General features: G+C 39.5%; 1 protein-coding gene across 5 annotated transcripts in view; it reads right to left on the bottom strand.

Moving 5' to 3' along the window:
• JAKMIP2 (janus kinase and microtubule interacting protein 2) overlaps nucleotides 1-24,100 on the bottom strand; it is a 186,543-nt gene that overhangs the window by 4,384 nt on the left and 158,059 nt on the right. For 4 of the 5 annotated variants that reach the window (XM_043465065.1, XM_043465060.1, XM_043465062.1 and 1 more), the window contains 6 exons: nucleotides 23,175-23,240; nucleotides 19,681-19,749; nucleotides 17,024-17,101; nucleotides 14,892-15,095; nucleotides 6,679-6,744; nucleotides 3,179-3,249 (listed from right to left, as the gene is read on the bottom strand). In XM_043465065.1, the coding sequence (XP_043321000.1) occupies nucleotides 3,199-3,249; nucleotides 6,679-6,744; nucleotides 14,892-15,095; nucleotides 17,024-17,101; nucleotides 19,681-19,749; nucleotides 23,175-23,240 (534 nt within the window). In that variant the 3' untranslated portion in view covers nucleotides 3,179-3,198. The remainder of the gene's footprint in view (nucleotides 1-3,178; nucleotides 3,250-6,678; nucleotides 6,745-14,891; nucleotides 15,096-17,023; nucleotides 17,102-19,680; nucleotides 19,750-23,174; nucleotides 23,241-24,100) is intronic. The other variant, XM_043465064.1, reaches the window with a different exon arrangement.

Raw genomic sequence — 24,100 nt, 5'->3', positions numbered from 1 at the left:
TCAAATCATCATGCCATACACCTTAAACTTATACAATGTTGTATGTCAATTATATCACAATAAAACTGGAAGGAAAAAATGAATGCATGAGCACATGGTATCTCCTGAAACTATGTGGGGTTCCCCTTTGCTGTGCTTAGTCACTCAGTCGTGTCTGACTCTTTGCGTCCTCATAGACTAGCCCGCCAGGCTATGGGGGTTCTCTGTCCACGGGGATTCTCCAGGCAAGAATACTGTAGTGAGTTGCCATGCCTTCCTCCAGGGGATCTTCCTGACCCAGGGATTGAACCCAGGTCTCCCTCTTTGCAGGCAGATTTTTTACCAACTGAGCCACCAGGGAAGCCCAAGAATACTGGAGTGGGTAGTCTATCCCTTCTCCAGGGGAACTTCCTGACCCAGGAATCGAACCGGGTTCTCCTGCATTGCAGGCGGACTCTTTACCAGCTGAGCTACCAGGGAAGCCCTTAAGGTAGAAGTCCCAACTAATGCATGGGACTGAGCTATTTAGTCAGCAACCACTGAAAGCAGTAAGGGTACCTTCTTGGGAGCCTGCAACAGCTTCTAGACCATCCCGGACAAAAATGACTTAGGTAATTGCTAAAAGGAAAGAAGCATAAGTCATTTCATTTTAAGGTAGCTATCTTTATGTATTATTTAAGTTAGTCTTTGGTTTAAGAACAGGATAGAATATAAATCATTAATAGGACAAATATTTGTATGGTTATTTACAGTATGCTTTTGCTACCTGCTAATAAGTGAAGCCCTTTTCTTCCTTACTTCCTCCTTCCTCTGTCTCGCCTGCTTTGGGCATATAAGTAGAATTAATCACTTGCCAGTAATGTCTTATTCACTTGTATTATTTAAAGCCAGATTATTCTCTGAAGAGAAAGATGAAAAGGTAACTATTCATTTTGGTTTAGTTCCTAAATTATTGTACTTGGCAGTATTAGAGGTTTTATTCTCAAACTTGTAAATCTGCAAACTCAGTACATGTGATAGCCAACTTTTTCATAATAATAGCTAAGAGTTGCTGATTACTGAAACATGTGCCAGTCAATGTGGCAAATCCTTTATAAGGATAATCTTATTTAATTCTTTCAACACAATACCATGATGTAGTTAATACAGTCAAAATCATTTCATGGAACAGGAAACCTAATTTTGGTCTAAACCTACCATGACACGCTAGTATATGGCAGGATTAAAATTTAATAGTATATTTAACTTCAAAGCCATACATGTTAAACTACTCAGACTTTTTCCTGTATGAATTTTATATTATCCAGATTCATGATACCAGGAATTTGTTATACTATTATTATTAATTATAATTATATTTTTTTTCATTTGATCATTACAAAGCATCAATTATGTGCTACTCTGGAGGAAAAGCAAATCAAATTTTGTATATCCCTCAAAAAAATTGGGAAAAGGTATGGGGGATGAGCATACAGCAATTTTAAATCCCAAGAACTATGTAGTAGTTAGTATACAGATCATAGAAGACACCTCTGATTGCTGATATATATAAACCCAAGTGATGCTCAGAATGTGAGAGAAAGGCCTCTTTCACGTGTCAGGCACAACACGGTTAAAAGTGGACTCTGGCATGAGGCTGCCTGGGTACAAATCCTACACCTGTCCACTGTAGCTATATGGTCCTAGGAAAGTCACATGCTGCAGTTTTCCAATTGCAAAAAAAAAAAAAGAAAGAAAAGCAATACCTACTTGCTAAGAGGGATTTGTGAGGATTAATGTATCTATTACTTAGAACAGCATCTAGCACGTAGCTGTTAGCCATTACTGATATTAATGTCCAAATTTACTCCTTTTCTAGCTAGTATTTACGAGTTTACGAGGTTTGATTTTTCTTCCCAACACCACGTAGTACTTGTGCCTCACTGAACTTCATTTGCCTCGTTGATTGATTGTTATTTGGGGGTGGGAACTGCTTGTTTGCTGATGCTCTGGCCATTTTGATCCTTTTCTAGAGAACCTTGCCCATTTTTCTTTAGATATTCTCATTCAGTTTAGGAGACTAAGTCCTCTTCTTTACGTGCTGCAAGGCTACTACTCTTTTTGTCAGACAAAGGATGATTTTCAGTCTTAAAAGAAAATCTTTTGGAGTAAGGAACAAGGCCAGGGAGTTGGTTCTATAAGGACACAACCTGCTGGGCACTTCTGCTTTACTTTTTCCTTGTGTCAGATCATGCTTTCCTGCTCCACATCCAGGTAACAAAGTTGATACCCAGAGACAGAAAGCATCTCTCTTCCATTTTTCAACTTGTTATAGAAAATGTTAAGTAACACGGGGTGGGAAAAGATCCTTGCATAATATAACTTAATAAGATAACCAAAGTAGACACAGACCATGGTAAATGGACTTAGAACAGCAGGTAGCCCTTCTTTATTTTTAAGTAATGGTGTTAAGGTTTGTGCTTTCTGTACCTGGGTAGATATTAGAATCACCTGGTTAGCTTCTTAAAAATATAGATCAATCTTATTTTCCACTTCTCTCATCCTCTGTCTCATCTCCATGTCCAATAATCTGTTTCATTAAATTGGTAGTAAGGCTTTAAATTCTGTATTTTTACAAGAATTGGGAATCACTCTCTAAGATTCTTTTTACTTACAAGAAATAGATTTGATAATATAATAATAGTGAGTCTTCATTTTTTTTTCTAAATTGACATTGAAAATTATCTTATTTGAAAACAAGATCCAATTTTCCTCAATATCCTGTTTCCTGAATTCTGATGAAAATGAACTAGGAGAAAGGGTTAAAAAAAAATCAGTCATTTTAACTTGTTAGATTTATAGGAGCAGAATTTTCAAGCTGGAGGAGACACTGAAAACATACTCCTGTTTCTTCACTTTGTAGATACAGAAGTGACTCTTTGAGTGTAATGAGAGGCTACAATGAGAATTCAGAGATCCACAGACATCATGACTTTCCAAAGCAAGACACTTAGCTAGAAAAAGATTCTTGACTTTCACCATGCTTCATTTCTTTAATAATCACCCAAATGGACTGGATTGATTTCTCATTTTATGGTATTTAGGACTGGCATTTAAATACCAAATGTATTTTTTTTTTAAAACATGAACATAGTAACATGCTAGCATTCTCATCAAATAAGTCTTAGAAGCACGTTTTGAGAATTAAATGGAATCTTACCTGTAAGAGGTACCTTGACATCAAGGCCATAGAATAAAGGCAAGAGAGAAGAACAAGAATAGAAACAGAAACTGCAGAAGAAAAAGAAGAGGATTATGTAAATCTGAATTTCTGTAGTGCCATTCAGGTTGTACAAAACCTCAGCTTTTCCATATTGCTCAAATCTGATCATTTCTCACATACACACAAAGTACCTTTTATTTAAAAAAACCATACCTTTTATTTGTTCACTAGTAAAGCAATACAATGAATAACTGTTGTTCACCTAACATTGACTGATACATTTTAGAATTCTGAGAGGGTCTTACAGGTAATTGGTCTAAGCTCTGAATTTTATAAGTGAGAAAAATAAACACAGAGCAGTTCATCAACAGACTAATTGTATATAATTTGATGGTACAGTGAAGCCTAGAGCTTAGACCTCCCAAGTCCTACTCTGTGTTATTATCTCTATTTTTAATGTGTGAGAGTATAATTAAAAAATTAAAAAATGATCAAAGTGTATGCTTTATCACTCAATGCTATCATTATTTGGTTACTATGACAGAGCAGGAAGAATATTAATTTGCAGGGTAAACATATGATTGCTTATCCACGTTGGGCACTCCTGAGAGGGAAATGGAACAATTTTAGTAATTACATTGGGGTACCAGGTATAACCACAGTTTGTCCTGGGTGAGTGAGGGTATGTGGTCCTCCTACTGGTATGAACTGTGCTTCTACATCAGAGATAGCTTCAGATAGTAAATGTATGCTGTTGCTCCAGCTTGTCATGCTTCTGAGATAGATGTCTCCTTGTTTGACTCAAAGAAGTTAAACGGAGTCTGAGCTGTCTCTCTTCACCAAGAACCTTCACCAGAGAAGCAACAACTTGGATGGAAAACATGCTTTGTGTAGCACTGGTAGAAAACCAACTGTATACTAATTATAAAATCTTATAGGTCAGATCAGTTTTCTCAAATACTGATTTCCTTGGGGATTTACTCTTACAGAGTCATGAAGTCTTTTGACTTGTTATAACCCTTCAGGAGCATTCTGTTGGATTTGATAGTTTTGAATAGGTCCTGTATGGCAGTCTCATATTAGGCATATTATTTGCCTATTTCCTTTAATGTAACTACTTACAAGGCTCTTGCTTCATGGTGGCAAAATTGCATGAACAAGTTATAAACATGGTGTGAAGAGCTAGGTATTAGTGATCAGGCTACTAGAATGAAAAGCAGAAACTCTCTTTTCTTTTTCCCATTCCTTGAAGATGGGTAGTGATAGGATGTCACCTGTAGTGAGAGTGGATGAAGGAGGGGAATGGAAGCCTTCCACTATTCCCACGATATGGTCAGGTGTCAGGGCTACCTCTCTGGGCATAATAGGTGCTCATCACTTGATTTACGATGAGAGTCAAAATTCCGTGCCACATGGTGGGCAGGCTGTGGGCCTCAGGGTCAGACACCTGACCTCTGCTTTTGATTTGCCATAGATGGGTTATATGATTTTGTGAAAGTTGTTTAATGTCTCTGAGCCATTGTTCCATTATCTGTATCAAAGAGGAACATAATATCTGCTGTGTCTGTCTCAATAATTAGGAGAATCAAATGAGATGATGACTTTGGCAGTGCTTTGGATAAAGTGAAGAGCAGCATGTGGGAAGCAATTCTGCTATGTTTGTTGCTATCCCCTGATTTACACTGTGCGTGGGAACTGGGACAAAGAAGGAATATTATATGTGTCCTGAGGGGGTGATCGTGTATCCCACAGGAAAGAATGAAGACTATCTCTGACATGAGTGATCGTTAGCCTTTTTACTATGCTTGTGGATAAGCAGTATTGAGGTCAAGTGAACAGAAGTCGCTTTATAAAGCATCTCTCATCCAAACCTCTAATCAGAAACCAACTGGATTGCCCTTGAAGTGGCTTAGTTTAGTACTACATATGGAACTTGCTGATTTAATAGCTAAATAATCCTCATTTTCTGTTAAGTACGTTAACCTATTATAAATATTTAGGAAGTTCAGACCTGTAGAATGAAAAGTACACTCACTTCAGCTAGGGTGGTGACATAACTAGATATAAAAAAAATTCCTTTTTCTGTTTTCTGTAAGTTATATGGGACTGAACTGAGTGAAGTTACTGGGGCAGAGCTGTCTTCTCTGCAATTTCCTCCCAGAACCACTCCAGGATTGTATAAGAATTAGCAGAGAGAGTGACTAGGACAAGGGTAGCCATTCAAAAACATGGAAAATGGAAGGCATCAGTGGTGTCCTTTGATAACCACGGAAACTGTGGCCAATCCCTGCCTTCTGTGGGTCTTTCTGCCAAACACCAGGAAACTAGACTCAGCTTTCAGTTTATTACACTTTACCTTTGCCTCATTTAATCCCACAGAACTAAATAGAACACTTCGGAAATGAGGAAAATTCAAACTTACAAGCTTACATAAGATATGCACTTCACATTTAGAAATTCTAAAAATTATACTTTAATTTGAGTTATACTTTCTTAGTGTTTCCTAATTTTCATGTAAGTGACTTCATTTTTTCCCTCATGGAACAGATGAGAGGAGGTGAACGAGAGTGTTACCACCCCTATTTTGTAGATACAGCTTAGACATGGTGGGTAAAGTCACTTACCCAAGCTTAAATAAGTACATGAAGACTCAGCCTACAAAAGAATCTAGGGTCTGATTGTTTGGCTACTGGACCTTCCCAACTTCCTCTGAGAAGGACAACTATAAAAGCAATTTGGGATGAACCAAATTCTAATCGTTATCTTGGAAATAGCGGGTGGTTTACTATTTGCTCCTCTGGTGCCCATGGAAGATACTGGAAAACAACCATGATTTTTTGCAACACAGGGGTTCAGCAACTACTTCCAGTCAATGAGATCAGAACTCCAGAGAATGCCTCTTGCCATCTCTGCTGTGTCCCTCCTCAGGCCTAGGGGGCTCCTGGCATCCTAGGCAGGACAATTCTGTGTTAATTATGCAAGACTGCCGAACTCACTGCAGCCAATCAGTATCCCCGTGTTAGTCCTCTCCCTTCTTCCAGAGCACACACATTTCCAAATGCCATCTTTACTCCCCAAGAGTGTTGGCTGACTAGGAAAAAGCAGTTCTTCTCTCAGACCACTGGGGAAATGCCATGAGGGCCAAATTTTCAAGCGTCAATCTAAATTTCTGAAGACATTATCTCAAAAAGGAAGAGGAAAGCAGAATAATGAAACTAGGAGAAACTTTTGGAAAAGAAGTGAAAATGGAAAAGGGAAAACTGAGGAAAGAAAACACTTACAGAAAAGAACAGGAATCAAAACAAAAGGCAGAAATGTATAACTGAAAGCAGATGCTTTGCCAGAACCCTGGTGCCTGACTACAGGGAGAGCTTAACTCTACCTGCCTACACACAACACACAATAGCTGAGAAGAAAGAAAACACAGTGAGTGAAACCAACACTACTGTCTGATCTAAAAAACAAAGATTGAAATACACGCTGAACTTCACACATACCTTTTCTTCTAGGTCCTTTATCTGTCTTTTCTGGATGTCTGTTTTATCTTCTAAGTCACGAATTCTCTGAAAAAAGGGGGAAAAAAACCTGAATGCTTTACAAGGTGTTAAGTTAAACAAGGTCATTCACCAACCTAAAACACAGAACTTCCCATAAAAACATTAGCATCTGGAAATGTCATGTATACATTTTTCTACACCCGGAGGGTTATTGCATATTTCAAAAATTGCCTGTACTCATATTCAAAATGATTGTCATTGACTGTATTTTAAAAATATTTGCCATCCTTTTTCTTCTGGGTCAATCTATCTCTGCAGACCTCTTCCCTGTGAGAGAGGTATGGTTCTCACCCCACTATCCTTGAGCTTGGTCAGCAGACCTGTTTTGGCCAGTGGAACATGAGTTGGGAGTGAGATGTGGGAAAGTCACCTCTTTGTGGAGACAGCTGTGTGTCCCAGAGCTAGAGAAAAAGGGACACACTTTGTTGTAACCCATTTGGATTAAGGTTTTTGATTGTTTTTTGCCTCATTAAAAAATGGCTAAAAGTGGCTCACACAAATGCCATTAGTTGCTGTTCTACTTTTTTTTCTTCAATCTTATTTCAAATTTGTTTCAGGGTATGATCTTCTCATAAAGCCAGACAGATCAATTTTCATAAAACAAAGGTAGAGATTACACTTCAAAAAAAATCCAAAGAAGGAACTGATAACTTAGGGGGAGAAACAAACATTACAAGAATAGCACAAGCAATCCTGAAGATAAAAAAAGCTCAGAAATATCTTTGAAATTACCTGTAAACTATAACAAAATTTCAGTAATTTGAATAGCACAGATTTGAAATCAACATTACAGAGACACTAATTTGAAAGTGACAGAGAAGAGTGAAAATGTTGGCATAAAGCTCAACATTCAGAAAACTAAGATCATGGCATCTAGTCCCATCACTTCATGGCAAATAGATGGAGAAACAGTGGAAACAGTGACAGACTTAATTTGGGGGGGGGCTCCAAAATCACTGCAGATGGTGACTGCAGCCATGAAATAAAAAGACACTTACTCTTTGGAAGGAAAGTTATGACCAACCTAGACCACATATTAAAAAGCAGAGATATTACTTTGCCAACAAAAGTCTGTCTAGTCAAGGCTATAGTTTTTCCAGTGGTCATGTATGGATGTGAGAGTTGGACTATAAAGAAAGCTGAGCACAGAAGAATGGATGCTTTTGAACTGTGGTGTTGGAGAAGACTCTTGAGAGTCCCTTGGACTGCAAGGAGATCCAACCAGTCCATCCTAAAGGAAATCAGTCCTGAATGTTCACTGGAAGGACTGATGTTGAAGCTGAAACTCCAATACTTTGGCCACCTGATGCGAAGAGCTGACTCATTGGAAAAGATCCTGATGCTGGGAAAGATTGAGGGCAGGAGAAGGGGATGACAGAGGATAAGATGGTTGGATGGCATCACTGACTCAGCGGACGTGAGTTTGAGTAAACTCTGGGAGTTGGTGATGGACAGGGAGGCCTGGAGTGCTGCAGTCCCTGGGGTCGCAAAGAGTCAGACACGACTGAGCGACTAAACTAAATTGAACTGAATTTGTAAGTGAATAAAAGTTTTCAAATTTCCTTCTGGCAAATTAAAGGCCTTATATGTTCATGGCTTAGGGTTACACAGTGTAGGCTTGTATTTTACTGCCTCTTTTGGGAATAATTAGAAAATGGAGAACGGGAGTCCAAGAAGAAAACAATGGGAGCTAAACGATGTGATAACATGAAAGACCAGGTTTTACAGTGCATTGTGGGGAGACAAAACCGTAAGCCGGAACAAACAACAGCTGAGCTTGGAAACTATATCCCCTCTCTGAACAGTGGTTCTCAACTAGGGGTGATTTTGCACCCCAGATGACATTTGGCAATACCTGGGCATTTAAAAAAGTTAAAGTGATTTTAGTATATTCACAAAGTTATGCAACCATCACCACTAATTATCCAGACAGTTTCAAATCACATGTGATCACCAGTCACAACTAGCATCTAAGGGGCAGAGGCCAGGAATGCTCTAAATATCCTGCAGTACACAGATCACTCCTCGCCAACTTCCACGAAGAAGAATCATCAGACCCAAAATGTCAGCCAGGCAGAGATTGAGAAATCCTCCTTTAAACGAAAGGGGGTGAGGTTTCTGCAGGAGAGGAGGGTGTGTGTTGTTAGAAGGACTGTGAAATTATGAGACAGTGAATGTTGATGTGTGTGACAATGATAAATAAATGTGTGTGATGTGTGTGCTTGCGTGTATTTCCACAGTGCTGCTTATGCTCCAAGGCTACACAGGGAAAGAATAAATTTGTTAGACATTTCTACCTCGAGTGTGCAAGTATTTCCTTGATACAGTCTGTTGGATGTGGAGACAAGCCTTACATCAATTAAATCATGGGCATGAGAGATGAGTGTAGTGTCTACTCAGCCTCCAGGTCTGTGCTTGCTGGGCGCCTGCAAGGATTGTGCTGGATGTAATGGCGAACACAGGCAAGGTGTCACTTAGTTACTGATCTCAAAGAACCATCACATCCAGATGGGGAGATAAAAATGGAAAACACAGGAAAAAAACCGATTATGTAGAAAGGGAAAACAGGGCAAAGCTAAGCAAATTCCATCACCAATCTCTAATACCTCGTACAGTGCTTAGTTGTACAAAGGAGCTGCCTATACATATTTATTAAGTGAGTTATGTATGCTCATTGAGTGCTGTGGGCTTCATTTCTTTCTCCTTCCCAGCTTTTCCCAGACTGCCATCTGATCTAACAGGAAACCCTGTAGAGTCCAAAGCAGACCTCTTTTCTACCAAGTAGGAAAGTTTCTACTGCTCCCAAGTGCACCAAGTTCCCATCAGAACTGTGAGAGGTTATTGCCTGCTCTTCCCGCTTCTGATCGTCTGCATCCTACAGCCATCTACAGCAGCCAGTGGGAACTCTTAGAACGTGAAATGGTAGGCTTCCTTGGTAGTCCAGTGGTTAAGATTCTGTGCTTCCAATGCAATGTGGGTTCGATCCCTGGTCAAGGAACTAAGATCCCACATGCCATGTGCCACAGCCAAGAAAATATCACACACACACAAAACAAAGAATGTGAAATGATCACAGCAGTCCTTGAGCTTTAAGGGGCAAGGAAGAGGAAGAACGGAGAGTCGGCCGAGTTGCTCTTAGAATAAAACCCAAACTTCTTCAGGCCCAGCATGATCTAGCCCTGTCTTACCTTTACAGATTTACCTCGCAGTCACCTTTCCTCAGCTCCACGTGCTCCTCCTGCCATGTTGGCCTTCTCTCTGCTCCTTGAATATCCCAAACATTCCCACAATAGAGACTTAGCCCCTGCTGATCCTAACTTCTGGCCACCTTGCCAAGATCTCTGTGCGGCTGATTCTTTGGGATTTCAACATCTTCAGACCAGCCAGTTTAGAGTGGTTAATCCTACTCCCAAGCTCTCTCTCTCACACACAACACACACACAGAGACAGATGCATGTATCTTCAGAGCACTCTCTGAAACTGCCTTGGCCATTGCTTGTTTGCCTTGCCTCTTTGCCCCTCTTCACCTGCAGGACACATGAGAGAAGTGACCTTTACGTCTTTGCCCGGCATCACATTCCCAGCACCCAGCACAGGCAGGCCCTCAGTAACTGGTCTTGAACGAGTGTATAAAAGGGTATGGGATATATATATTTTTTCAGTAGTAAGTGATCCATTGTCTTCATCTGGAAGAGCATCCTGCAGGAGGTAGAGCTTACACTGGGATTAGAAAAATGAGAACATTTGGACAAATGCAGCAGACTTTGAAGGACATTTGGGGGTCAGTAGTTAGGCAAACGAAGGCTTAGAAGTGGAAAATCATGGCCTCAAGAGTAAAGGAAGAGTTCTACACAAATAGAGGAACATAAGCTCTGGAGAGATTGTCTTAAATCCAATTTTTAGGGGAGGGGTAGCCAGCTACTGAAGGACCTGGAGATTTCTGCATGACTAGACTCAGCTGGAAAGTGGGATCATGGAAGCCTTTGAGGAAGAAGGTACCATCAGAAAAGGTGAGAAGGACAAGGAAGACCCCAGCGTTTTCAGTCTGATGCTTTGAGATACGGCAGTTCCACTAAACAAGACAGGCAGATGGGGAGAGAAGAGAGAAGCAAAGACAAGAACGTATGTTCAGGTGTGTTTTGCATGAGTTCACTTTGAAACATTCAAACAGAAATGTCTAATAAGTGGTTAGTGATAGGTTCTATAATTTAGACTGCCTTATAAACTTGCTGCTGCTAAGTCGCTTCAGTCGTGTCCAACTCTGTGCGACCCCATAGACGGCAGCCTACCAGGCTCTACCATCCCTGGGATTCTCCAGGCAAGAACACTGGAGTGGGCTGCCATTTCCTTCTCCAAGTATGTATAAACTTACATATGACAAATCCTGTCCAATGTCTTCTGGAATAACTCTCTCAAATCAAAGCTACTGATCGAAAGGGAAAAAAAAGTAAGAAGTAACTGGAAAGGCATATTCTAATGAACAGCTCTTTGGGAGACAGAAAATGTCAATGAAATTATGAGACTTAAAAATGTGTTGTTGTTCAGTTGCTCAGATGTGTCTGACTCTTTGTGACCCCACAGACTGCAGCATGCCAGGCTTCCCTGCACTTCACCATATCCTGGAGTTTGTTCAAGCTCAAGTTCATTGAGTTGGTGATGCCTTCCAACGATCTCGTCCACTGTCATCCTCTTCTCCTCCTGCCTTCTCTCTTTCCCAGCGTCAGGGTCTTTTCAAATGAGTCAGTTCTTTGCATCAGGTGGCAAAAGTATTGAGCTTCAGCTTCAGCATCAGTCTTTCCAATGGATATTCAAGACTTATTTCCTTTAGGATTGACTGGTTGGATCTCCTTGCAGTCCAAGGGACTCTCAAGAGTTCTCTCCAACACCACAGTTCAAAAGCATCAATTCTTTGGTGCTCAGCCTTCTTTATGGTCCATACATGACTACTGGAAAAACCACTGCTTTGACTATACAGATCTTTGTTGGCAAAGTAATGTCTCTGCTTTTTAATACCCTGTCTAAGTTTGTCACAGCTTTTCTTCCGAGAAGCAAGCATCTTTAATTCCATGGCTGAAGTCACCATCTGACTTTGATCACCATCTTTGAACACCATCTGATATTGTAACCCAAGAAAATAAAGTCTGTCACTGTTTCCATTATTTCCCCATCTATATGCCATGAAGTGATGGGACCGGATGCCATGATCTTTGTTTTTTGAATGCTGAGTTTTAAGCCAGCTTTTCACTCTCCTCTTTCACCTTCATCAAGAGGCTCTTTCGTTCCTTTTCACTTTCTGCCATAAGGGTGGTGTCATCTGTATATCTGAGGTTATTGACATTTCTCTCAGCAATCTTGATTCTAGCTTATGATTCATACAGCCTGGCATTTCATGTGATGCACTCTACATATAAGTTAAATAAGCAGGGTGACAATATACAGCCTTGACTCACTCCCTTCCCAGTTTTGAACCAGTCTGTTTTTCCATGTTCAGTTCTAACTGTTGCTTCTTTATCTGCATACAAGTTTCTCAGGAGGCAGGTAGGGTGGTCTGGTATTTCCATCTCTTTAAGAATTTTCCACAGTTTGAGGTGACCTACACCGTCAAAGGCTTTAGTGTAGTCAATGAAGTAGAAGTAGATGTTTATCTGGAATTCTCCTGGCTTTTCTATGATCCAGTGAAAGTGAAAGTTGCTCAGTCGTGTTCAGCTCTTTGCAACCGCACAGACTGCTCCTCTGTCCATGGGATTTTACAGGCAAGAATATTGGAGTGGGTAGCCATTTCCTTCTCCAGGGGATCTATCCAACCCAGGAATGGAACCTGGGTCTCCTGCACTGCAGGCAGAGTATTTACCATCTGAGACACCAGGGAGGCCCTATGGTCCCATGGATGTTGGCAATTTGATCCCTGTTTCTTCTGCCTTTTCTAAATCCAGCTTGTATATATGGAAGTTCTTGGTTCATGTACTATTGAAGCCTAGCTTGGAGGATTTTGAGCATTACTTTGCTAGCATGTGAAATGAGTACAACTGTGCAGTAGTTTGAACATTCTTTGGCGTTACCCTTCTTTGGGACTGGAATGAAAACTGAGCTTCTCCAGTCCTGTGGCCACCGCTGAGTTTTCCAAATTTGTTGGCAAACTGAGTGCAGCACTTTAATAGCATCATCTTTTAGGATTTGAAATAGCTCAGCTGGAATTCCATCACCTCTACTAGCTTTGTTCGTGATGATGCTTTCTAAGGTCCATTTGATTTCATACTCCAATATGTCTGGCTCTAGGTTAGTGATCACACCATTGTGGTTATCCGGGTCATGAAGATCTTTTTTGTATAGCTCTTCTGTGTATTCTTACCACCTCTTCTTAATATCTTCTGCTTCTTTAGGTCCAGACCATTTCTGTCCTTTATTGTGCCCATCTTTGCATGAAATGTTACCTTGGTATCTCTAATTTTCCTGAAGGGATCTCTAATCTTTCCCATTCTATCGTTTTCCTCTATTTCTTTGCACTGTTCACTTAGGAAGGCATTCTTATCTCTCCTTGCTATTCTTTAGAACTCTGCATTCAGATGGATATATCTTTCCTTTTCTCCTTTGTGAAAGGCAGTGGGAACTTAAAAATATAATGCAACTAACAGCTCAGACCAGATTAAACAGAACCTTTGCTTTTGGGAGTAAAGTACCTTAGCTGATTGAAGATACACTTAAAAGCACTGACAAAATTTTAGTCATAAATAAATTTAGATAACTATTTGTCCATCTTAAAAATAAACACTTCTACAGTTCTATGATACACCTCCCACTTTGCTGAAATTAAATGCTATTGCATTCAAAGAAATACTTACCAAGAGGACAAGTTCATTCTCTTAGAGAAGCAATGATTCTGTTGAGTCTATTATTAAATCCTTTAAAAACTCTCTTCAGAGTTGAAATCCAAAATTTTATGATGGGATCTCAAGAAACCAATGCATGTGTTTATTATCTTTGGAACAAAATGGCTTCAGAGTTTCCTGTTAACTTGGGTAATTTATTAGTCTACAAAGATCCACAAAATTCTTGGCTACAACTGAAGTGTGATAAATGTCATGTTCCCCATAAACCATTCTTACCGGTGTCATAAAATAACCCCTGTTCCTTTTCCACTCACCTTGATCCCTAATGACCACATGATTCTCACCTCTTGTATAGCCCATCTGGATTTCATACCAGTTGCTTATTACAGCTTGTGAGTACCAAGTGCACTAGCCTGGAACTCTCAATTCTGGAATTATTACAGAATCTGCTTTTTGACCAGGACCCTAGTCTTTGCCTGCCAAGGAATGATATGAACAAATAGTTGAAATTAAGAATGCTGGCTATAAGTTAATCCGGGTATTTATTTTGAGCCTTGCTGGTCTAGGAAAGTCATATAAATGATAGATGACTCAAGCTGTAGAAGACAGTATAGTGCAACGGTTATGTGCACTAGCCTTGGAGTTGGGCTGATCTGGGTTGTAATTCTTGCTCTGTAGCTTACTATCTGTCATCTTGGGCAAATGACTTAAGCCCTTTTTTCTTCAATATCATGATCTCTTTAAGTTGCAATTATAAGAATACTTACAGCAGTGGGCTGTGGTGAAGATTAAATAAAATGATGGAAGGAGAAGCCCTTAATTTAGTTTCTGACCTACAGCAAATGCCAGTAAATCAGAGGTGGCTTCCAGGCTTTGTTGTTGCTGCCGCTGTTTATTCTGGGAATAAAGAGAAAGGCCCTTGTTCCCTTTTACCCTCTTCTGATGATTCCATCAGGCTTGGTTATGGACTGGGGTGAAAAACAGCATGATCTCTGTCCTGGAAAAAGTCCCAAAGAGTCCCTTCCCAGGAAAAGGGACATGGTCAGGTTCCATGAAATTCAAAGGGTATTATTTCATGACAAAGTTGTTGCAAAAAACAGGAGCATGACACAGTGCTTCTGAACTGCCAATTTTCTTCAGATTAATTCATTAAGAAACCATCACCCTGTTTCTGAGTGTCGGTGTGAAACAGCAGCTATTTATTTTACTCTCTGAAAATGGCTTCTAGCTCTCAGGATCCTTCATACCCCCATCAACACTCCGTGCTAAGCACCAGGTCCCAGGTGCTCCGCACCACCCACACTGATGTGGTACCTCCATCCTCACCTGGTGGGCCTGCTGTAGGAGCTCCATCCTCTCCTGGAGAATCTGACAGTCATACTCTCTGCTCTTCCTCAGCATCTGCCGCCGTAACTTCTCCACTGCTGTCCTCAGCTCCTCCTGCTGCTTTTCACTTAATAATTCACCAAATTTAATAACAGTTTCTTGCTGCAGAGCATTGTACAAAGTTGCTTCTAGTTCCTGGATTCTCTGGCAAATAGAAGTAGAAAACTTTGGAGTTTAGTATCTTACAGGTGGTGTATAAACATACACATGTGTGTATACGGGGAGGGATGTATTATTTTACCCTCACAGGACCATAGCAACAAAATAAATGTCAAAGCTTGTCCAGCTTAAATATCCTTTTGATGATTCCCTTTATAAGATGCCATAAGGGTCATCTAGCCAATATGTAAATTTCCCTGATGGAGGGGAATTTGTTCTTTTTCCTGGATCCTGTCTATTTCACATACTTTTCCTCTTTAGGAAGTCCTTACCTTGTTATAACTGTATATCCTTCTATTCTCAAACGTAGCTGAGAATAAATTTGTTCTCTCTTTCATTTGACAGATATTTAAAGATATCTATTGTGGCAGTATATTATTTAGAAATAAGCATTGCAAAGTGGTCCATGTTAGAATACTGGAAATTGGAGGTATTTCACACACACGTACACAGTGCCACCTCTCTCCACATGACACACCTCTGATGATGGCTTTATAGTCTCCATTTTTTTTCTTAGAAATTGGGAAATAGAGCCTAAGACCCTTTGGAATTGGACTGTTTTTTAATACTCTGAGATTTGTAGTTGCTGTAGCTGTAAAATGCCTCCTTGAGGCTCTTCTTTTTTAGATGAAGAGTCTACTGCTTTGTACAGCCCAGTTTTCTTTTCTTTCACATGCTTCATTCAGATACATTTACCACAATCTATAATCTTATCCCCATGACTCTGACAGAGGTGAAAGGACATGACCTGGAGAGGGATGTCCTCCAAGCTCCTGTTCTGGACTAAGTGGGCTGACTTACCTTTTAAAAGTTAATGATCAGAATGAGTCTTCAGTCCTGGGACTCACACACATCGTCTAACATTATCATGTGTAGGTAGAGGAGGTAAGGTTGAAAGGGTAGGAAGGGAGGGAAAAATCCCCTCCTTCTTTATTCTCTAAGCAGAGGGCAACTCTCCTTCCCCATCAGGCGGTGCTCAGAATCTCTTACTCAACTTGGAGGGGGAGTACCAATTCATCTTTGTTAATAGCTGGGGCTAAGGGCCTCACTCTTTTCCCAACAGCAATTCAGGTTGCTTCCAGGAAAGCATTACAAAAACTTTTAAGTTTCCTCTTTTTGTCTTGAGTCAATACACTGCGCGGTGGGGGGCGGGGCAGCGGGGGCAGGGGGGCGGGTGGGGGTGGGCTTGCTGGGTGGGGTGGTGCCCACCCAGAGAGAAGAAATCCAAGCTGCAGTCCAACATTAAGAATGATGCTTTATGAATTTGGTGCAGGGGAGTGGATCAAATGTGCTCCTGAGTCAGCATAATCTGGAGGCGAGAGAAAGGTACAGCCCATTTCCCTCATATAGTCTCACTCACTGTGGCTGGATTATGGTAGTTATGGCCACAATGTCTGGAGTCAAACCTAAGCATTACGTACTCACTTAGCAAGCTGGGTCAAGGTCTTCCTCTCTCTAAGTCTTCATTTTCTCATATGAAATATAGAAATAATAATATTCCCTATACCTCATAGGGTTGTTGTAAGAAATAAATGAATTGAAAATACGTATCATGTTACATACAGTATTATTCTACCCCGAGATTAGGATCCCCAACAATCAGATTTAATAAAATTTCTCTGTACTCAACACTGTCATCCAGTCTGTCTTTCATTTAAATATTATTTAACAACATAAGTAAACTGTTTGAAAAATGAATTACAATGAAATATTTATTAACTATTATAGTAGCATTACAACAGCAAGGAGCTAGAGATGTACATTTGTTCTAAAATGAGAACTGGAAGCCACTGGATAAGTGAGCTGCATGTTGTGGTCTATTCAGACACATGACATGACAAATTATACAGGATGCTTTACTACAGAGCATTTAACCATCAACACTCAGAGTCTTGAATGTCTCTTGTACCTACCATATATGCTTGGTCGAGGGCTTGTTTCCTGTAGTCTAGCTCTTCCTCCAGATAGCCTTTGATTTTGCAGAATTGTTCCTAGAAAAAATGGCCATGTTAGTAGATCGAGTCAGCTTAGTTAACAAGAAAGTGATATCTAAATTGTATTGATTAATGTTTTCTCTAATTCCACTGTAAGACAAATCACTAGTCTTTGTAGGGTCAGAGATCTTGTCTTTTAGGGAAATAGTTCAACTTTTACAATTTCACATAGGGAATGTAAAAATCAGTGGAAAGAAGCATAAAACGACAACACAGAATGTCTTAAAGGATTTTCTAATCAACTTAAGAGTATGCCACTAAGGATAGATTTTTTGTTTGTTATGGCTTCACTGCATGACATGTAGGATCTTGCTTCCCTGACCAGGGATTGAACAGGAGACCCCTGCAGTGGAAGTCGAGTCTTAACCAACAGACTGCCAGGGAAGTCCCTAAGGACAGATTTTGGACAAAATAAATGCTATAGATGCTAACTAATAAGCATATCTGTGTAAATATACTATGATAGCATATTTTTTATAAGAATGTTATGAAATGTAATAGAGCAGAGTTGCATAATAAGAAAATTTATTCAAACTCAACTGTGTATCATTAGCAAACGCAAAGCTAGATAGTAATTCAGAGAGTGGGAGCAACTCTACCCACGCTGCTACTTAATGAGTGTCTGCTCTTGCTATAAAGCCAGGGTGATCCAGGAGATGTAAATCTGATGCTACCTTGCTTGTCCTCAGTCTGCGTGTGGTTCTCACACTGCAAGCATCCTGTCATTTGCAGTAAATAATATATCTTTGTACAGAACATAGCCCTAAGCATAAGTTAATTCTTTCTTTGTATGCTTAACCAGGAACAAGGATCTCTTCCCACGCTGAAGGTAAACTTGATTGCACCGACTTTTTTTTTCCTGTTTTTATTTTTGGCTGTGCTGGGTCTTCATTGCTGGGTCACCTGGACTTTCTCTAGTTGCGGTGAGCGCGAGCTACCCTTCGTTGTGGCACACGGGCTTCTCGTTGAGGTGGCTTCCCTTGTTGTGGAGCACAGGCTCTAGGGCACACGGGCTTCAGCAGCTGCGGCTCTTGGACTCCAGAGCACAGACTCAGTAGTTGTGGCGCATGGGCGTACTTGCTCAGCAGTATGTGTAGAGTTCCTGGACCAGGGATCAAGCCTGTGTCCTCTGCATTGGCAGGGATTCTTATATTCTTATCCACTGCGCCACCACGGAAGTCCTGCATTGATTTTGAGAGAGGCTATGTCTGTATGCAATTTTGCTGTTGACTTCCAGCTGATTACATCTGAGCTCCAGTGCTTAGAACAGTGCTTGTTAACAATCTGATTGCCTAATTAAAATTTTTGTATTTAAAGTGTTCAAGGGTATTTTGAATATAGACAGTTCTTATTAAATCTTTTGACTTTAGAGCCTAACCTGTTGGTAAAATGTAAGTTCTGTGTAAAATATAAGCAAATTGTACAAATTTGTAAGCTGTCACATGCTATAGAAATTCAAGTTGTTTTTACTATAAGATTCTCTGACCTAACAGGAATCACTACCTAGTTTTTAGTAATAGTGACAACAGTAATGACAGTACTATTATCAAATTCTATGCATTGCTCTTTGTTAATAAGGACCAATTCCCAGGCTGGGGGCTTTAAACAAAAGTTAACTGTGGCAAAATACATATAATATAAACTTTATAATCGTAACCATTCTAAGTGTATAGTTCACTAGGATGAAGTATATTCACAAGGTTATGAGACCAACCTCCTGGATTCTTTTTATTTGCAAAATTGAAACTCTGTACCTATTAAACACCAAGTGCCCATTTCTTCCTCTAAGCTCCTGACAATCATTATTGTGTCTTCTGTTTCTATGAATCAGACTACTCCAGGTATCTTATATAAGTAGAATCACACAGTATTTGTCTTTGTGTGACTGACTTATTTCACTTGGCATATATGTCCTCAAAGTTTAGTCATGCTGTAGCATGTAGGAGCATGTCCTTCCTTTTTAAAGGCTGAATCATATTCCATGGGTGTACATACCACATTTTGCTTATCCATTCATCCACTGATACAGAATCTTGGGGTGCTTCCATGTTTAAGTTATAGTGAATAATGCTGCTTTGAACACGGATATACAAAAATCTCAAGAGCCCACTTTCAAATATTATGGGTATATACCCAGAAGTGGTGTTGTATCACGTGGTGATTCCATTTTGAATTGTGTGAGCAATCACGAAGCATACTGCTTTTCATAGCAGCTGTACCATTTTATACATCCAGCAATACTGCATAGGGTTCCAATTTCTCCACATTTTCATCACTGTACGTTACTATTTTGTTTTGTTTTGTTTTGCTTTTAGTAGCAGCCATCTTAACGGGAGCCAGATGGCTTGGAGATTTTTAATATCAAAGTCATACCCATCATTTCTGTAATGTTTACTATAATTATATATGGTAGAAAATTTATTTAGCCTAAGAAAAAAAACATCAAACTGGATTTTCTTTAGCATTAGTCTTGGAAATACTACAAAATTACAATGTGACATTTTTAGAGAATATAACTTGAAATTGAGGGGTATTTCAATTTTTCTTTGTTTTTATGATACTTCATCTTTACTCACCATGTCACTTTCCAATTCCATCATTTTCTGGTGCAGGGCAGCCTCTGCTCCTTCAATTTGCTGGATCCACTATGGAGTAAAGCAGACACAGGGTTTGACATGACTGCTTGATGTGGTCTAGATGGTACCTTCTCCTGAGCTGCTGTCTTTTCTGCTATCTCAGAAAGTAGACTAAGAACTGAAGTTCTTAGTGCATTTTATCTCTTAGCTCAGAAACAAGTTTATAATTTTCCACTCATCCATTAATTCACTCTTCATTCAACAAATGCCTTCATTGTTATCTACCATGTGTCAGGCAATGTGCTAGGTACCAGGGATGTGAGGGTGAATAAGAAACATATAATTTGCCCTCATTGGAGATTGCCATGAGAGGCTTTCTTGGAAATGACATTGCACTGAACTGTAAAAAATGAGTCAGAGATGACCAGGCAAAAGTGAGGGGCAAGTTCCAAGCTGAAGGTATGTCTAAATCTCCATGATTGGAGGGAGCACAAAGAAAGAAAGAACAAAAGGTGAGATGGAGAAGGGGCAATTTTTCAGTATACGAAACTGATTACAGCTACATGTTGAAGAATCACTTTGTTGAGTAGAGACACAATTTAAATCACACAGAGAATTTACTTTCTTAATAGTTAGAATATATTGTTCTGAGTATTAGATCATTAACATTAGATGGCACTAATATTAGCACTGATCAACACCCTGAATAAATTCAGATTTCGGATAATATAGTGTGAGCCTACCACATATATGGTTTCAGATAATAAATTATTATAATGGGTCTCTACGAAGTTAACCAACAGCTTATCCCCCAGGGAGGCAACTGGGCAAAATAATTAAGTGTATAGGTCCTAGAGGTCAACTTCGTTGTTGCTCAGTCGCTAAGTCATGACAGACGCTTTGCAACCCCATGAACTGCTGGGCCTCCCTGTCCTTCACCATCTCCCGGGAGTTTGCTCAAACTCATGTCCACTGAGTTGGTGATGCCATCTAACCACCTCATTCTCTGTCATCTCCTTCTCCTGACTTCAATCTTTCCCAGCTACCTTAGGTCTTATCCCAATCTTAGCTTTTCACAGCTGTGTGGGCTTGAAACATTACCTGGTTACTCTTAGGTCTCAACTTTCTTATCTGTGAAATGGGATTAATAATGATGTGAAGAGTAAAGAAGGTAACTAACCTAAGGCCCTATGCACAGTGTATTGCATCTACTAGGTACTCAACAGGATTTTAGTTTTTTTGGTTAACATTCATTGTTGTACTTCTGCACTGTTAGAAATTTGCCTCACTACTAGCTATTTTTTCTTGGTTTGTGATAAATTATGCAGTGTACTGAACATTTTTCTATATATTAAAGCCTTGATTTATGCAAGGGGCTGTCACATCTAACAGCTGTTTGGCTGTAAGGAACATGGGGAAATACAAAAAGACATGATGCTAGTCCTGGAGAGATGCTAGTCTCTCAACTCTTGAACATACACAGAACTTCCCTCATGAAACAAATTTCAGTCCAAAGTCATGGGTTTCTGGGCACAGCCTCATATTGCAATTGTGTACCACCCAGTTTTATTAAAATGCTTCCTCCGGCTTGCTGTCCACTTACCATTGAGAAACAAATTCTCTTGTACATCATGTTTTTAAGAGAACTGTCAAATCAAGTAGTCTCTGCCTTTCGTAGAAACTGTCCCAAGTTTTCTTTGTAGTCCTAAACTAAAGTGACTTCCTGCAATAAGGAAAAGCCCTTTACGACCCCAACTGGATGAGATGCTCTGGCTATCACTGCCAAATAAATGTAGCAGAACTGGTGGTAAGACTGTGTTTTCTCTATTATTGTATCACTGGAAGAGTGTCTTCATGAGTTCACTCATTCAGTAAATGCTGATTGATCTCTTACTAAATATGCTGGGCTGGAAAACTAGGAAAACAAAGAGTGAAAAACAGAATCCAGATTTGCCCTCATGGAACTCATAATCTAGTGAACAACAGCATAAATTTTAAAAAAAAGGTGTTTGTGTTATAGTTGTCAGAGAAAGAAGACCTAATTAGACCTGGGTGAGTAGGAAGGCTTCCCCATGTATGGGAGGGTCTGATGATTAATATTTAGCCAGACAAAGGTAAAAAAGGGAAGAAGGGAAAATCTTGACAAAAGCAATGGTATAAAGGACCAAGTGGTAGAAATATGTACAGGCAGACAGAAAGAGTTAAAGAACAAATCCCAGATATTTCCCATTAAATACTTCAGGATGTATCCCTAATGCTTCAGGTCTTAAAAAAGAACACAACCACAAGGCCATTTCCACACTGCAAACTTAACGTTAATTCCTTCCATCATCTGATACCTGGTTCATATTGAAACTTCCCTAGTTGTCAGCAAAATGTTGCTTTCTTCACACTTGGTTTGCTTGAATCAAGATGTAAAGAACGATCGTTTCACTATTTCTTAAGTACCTTTTCACGTTATAGAAATCTTTCTACCTCTGCCATTTTTTTCTTGATGTCATTATTTTGTTTGAGTCACTAAACTAGGTTGGAGCAAGGTGAATGCTTGCTCATGGTTTCACTTAATTTACAACATGCTTTTTATGCATTTATGGAAAAAAAAAGTCTCAAGGAACTTATACTAGTTCTCACTTCATCCAACTGTGTGCACCAGTTAACTATGTGCCGATTTTCTTTTTTTTTTTTTTACCTTTAGATATTTTATTATATTTTCCTTAAAGGGAAAGAAAGTTGAATATAAATTTTCCTACATAAACACATGTTCATTATCATGCAAATTATAATGAATATTAGTTCTTATTATAATTTAATTAAAACTTCCAACTCATATTCCTCCCAATTCCCCTAAACTACACAAATGATTTGCCTTTCTTGAGTCAGAATTTATCTAAAACAGACCCACAATTTTCATGACAATGATTTGTTGAAAACTAGGTCAGTATTTTCCTACAGCCGATTTTCAAGGTGCCCAGAATACAGCCAGTTACCAGGCTTCTTCACTTGGGTCTTTCCTTTTTTCTCTCCCTTGCATTTACCAGATTTAAACACAAGGGGGCGAGAGAACACTCAGCGTTGCCCTTCTGACAGTCCTCAAGTTAGGCTTTCTGAATGAGTCTGCAGGGAGCCACCACCAAGTTACAAAATCAGTTGGAACGCATCCAAGGAAAAACCCGTAGAAAGAGCCATGCTGCTCCAACTTTCCACCTCTTAACGGGAACGTCTTCCTTATTGGTTTCCCAGGTTTTAAAACAGTGACTTCAGTAATGTAATCCAGGTTTTGCAAGTTTACAGAAGTACATTTTTAAGAGGCTTCAAAGTACTCACCCCAAATCAGGGTGTAGACCTTATTTTGTATATTCTCATTCTAGCTGGGTTAAGACTAAAATATTTATTAGGTATTCAATAATGTAAAATCAGGTGCGAAGAGAATGTCCTTCAACCCCAGGTGTTAAGTCAGACACTGAGATGATTTGAATGTTAGTACAATTTATTACCTTTTCTGCCAGGGACAGTACAGTGCTGGCCTGAATTATAGCCACTTGCTCTTCATTTCTTAAATTCTGTGTGGGGTAAGGGGGAGAGAAAGAAAATAAGCTGAAGACACTTTGGACATTTACACTGTTAGAAAATACGACCTAACTTGCCTGCCACATGTACATGCATGGAACATTTACAGTCTATCCTATTTAGTAATAATTCTGAGAAAGAGTTCATTCAAAACCTGTAGAAAGTACATTAAATGTGATGCTTTTATATCTCTCTAGTTCTGACTTGATTTTATGTTTCACTGTAAACATACTTCATTAACAGTCATAAGAAAAGCAGAAACCAAAATGAAATAAAAAGTAATCTCTTCATAGCAGTTTGATACAATTTAATTGATTTTGTTCTCTGCTTTGATAATTTTTCAAGGGAAAAAACAGCATGACTACTTCAACCTACATGCATCATTCACCGAGTATCTCAATGAATGGTCCTCCCACTGAATTAATATGCCTTGACCCTGTCAGGAAGGTGTTTTAGAAAGAAAAAGGATTATAGTTTCCTGGTTCATTTTTATGGGGCTGCCACCAACCCTACTATTTAGCAGTATTTGCAACTGCATGACTGATTAATTTTATGCCGAATGCCTCCCAGCAACAGTTAGAAGGTAATTAGCTTTAATCACCGCTGATGTGGTCGGCATACAAACCTGAAACGTGCCCAAGAAAAGCACCTTCCGCTTTCCCACTTCTGCCACTACCTTGCAGAGACCCTTATAATCCTTAAACCGAGTGGCCTGATAAATTGTTGATTCTCTTCCAGAATCTGTAAGCTTAAGTGAACCTGGAGTCTCACTTGTCATTATTTTTTAAGTTTTTTTCAATTTAGGTATGTACGTAAGTATGTATGTATTCCAAGTCTAGTGGATTTACAATGT

The sequence above is a fragment of the Cervus canadensis genome, chromosome 4 (genome assembly GCF_019320065.1).
Source record: "Cervus canadensis isolate Bull #8, Minnesota chromosome 4, ASM1932006v1, whole genome shotgun sequence".
NCBI classification, from domain to species: domain Eukaryota; kingdom Metazoa; phylum Chordata; class Mammalia; order Artiodactyla; family Cervidae; genus Cervus; species Cervus canadensis.
The sequence above is the reverse complement of the archived record's forward strand: the minus strand, read 5'-3'. Positions and strand labels throughout refer to the sequence as shown.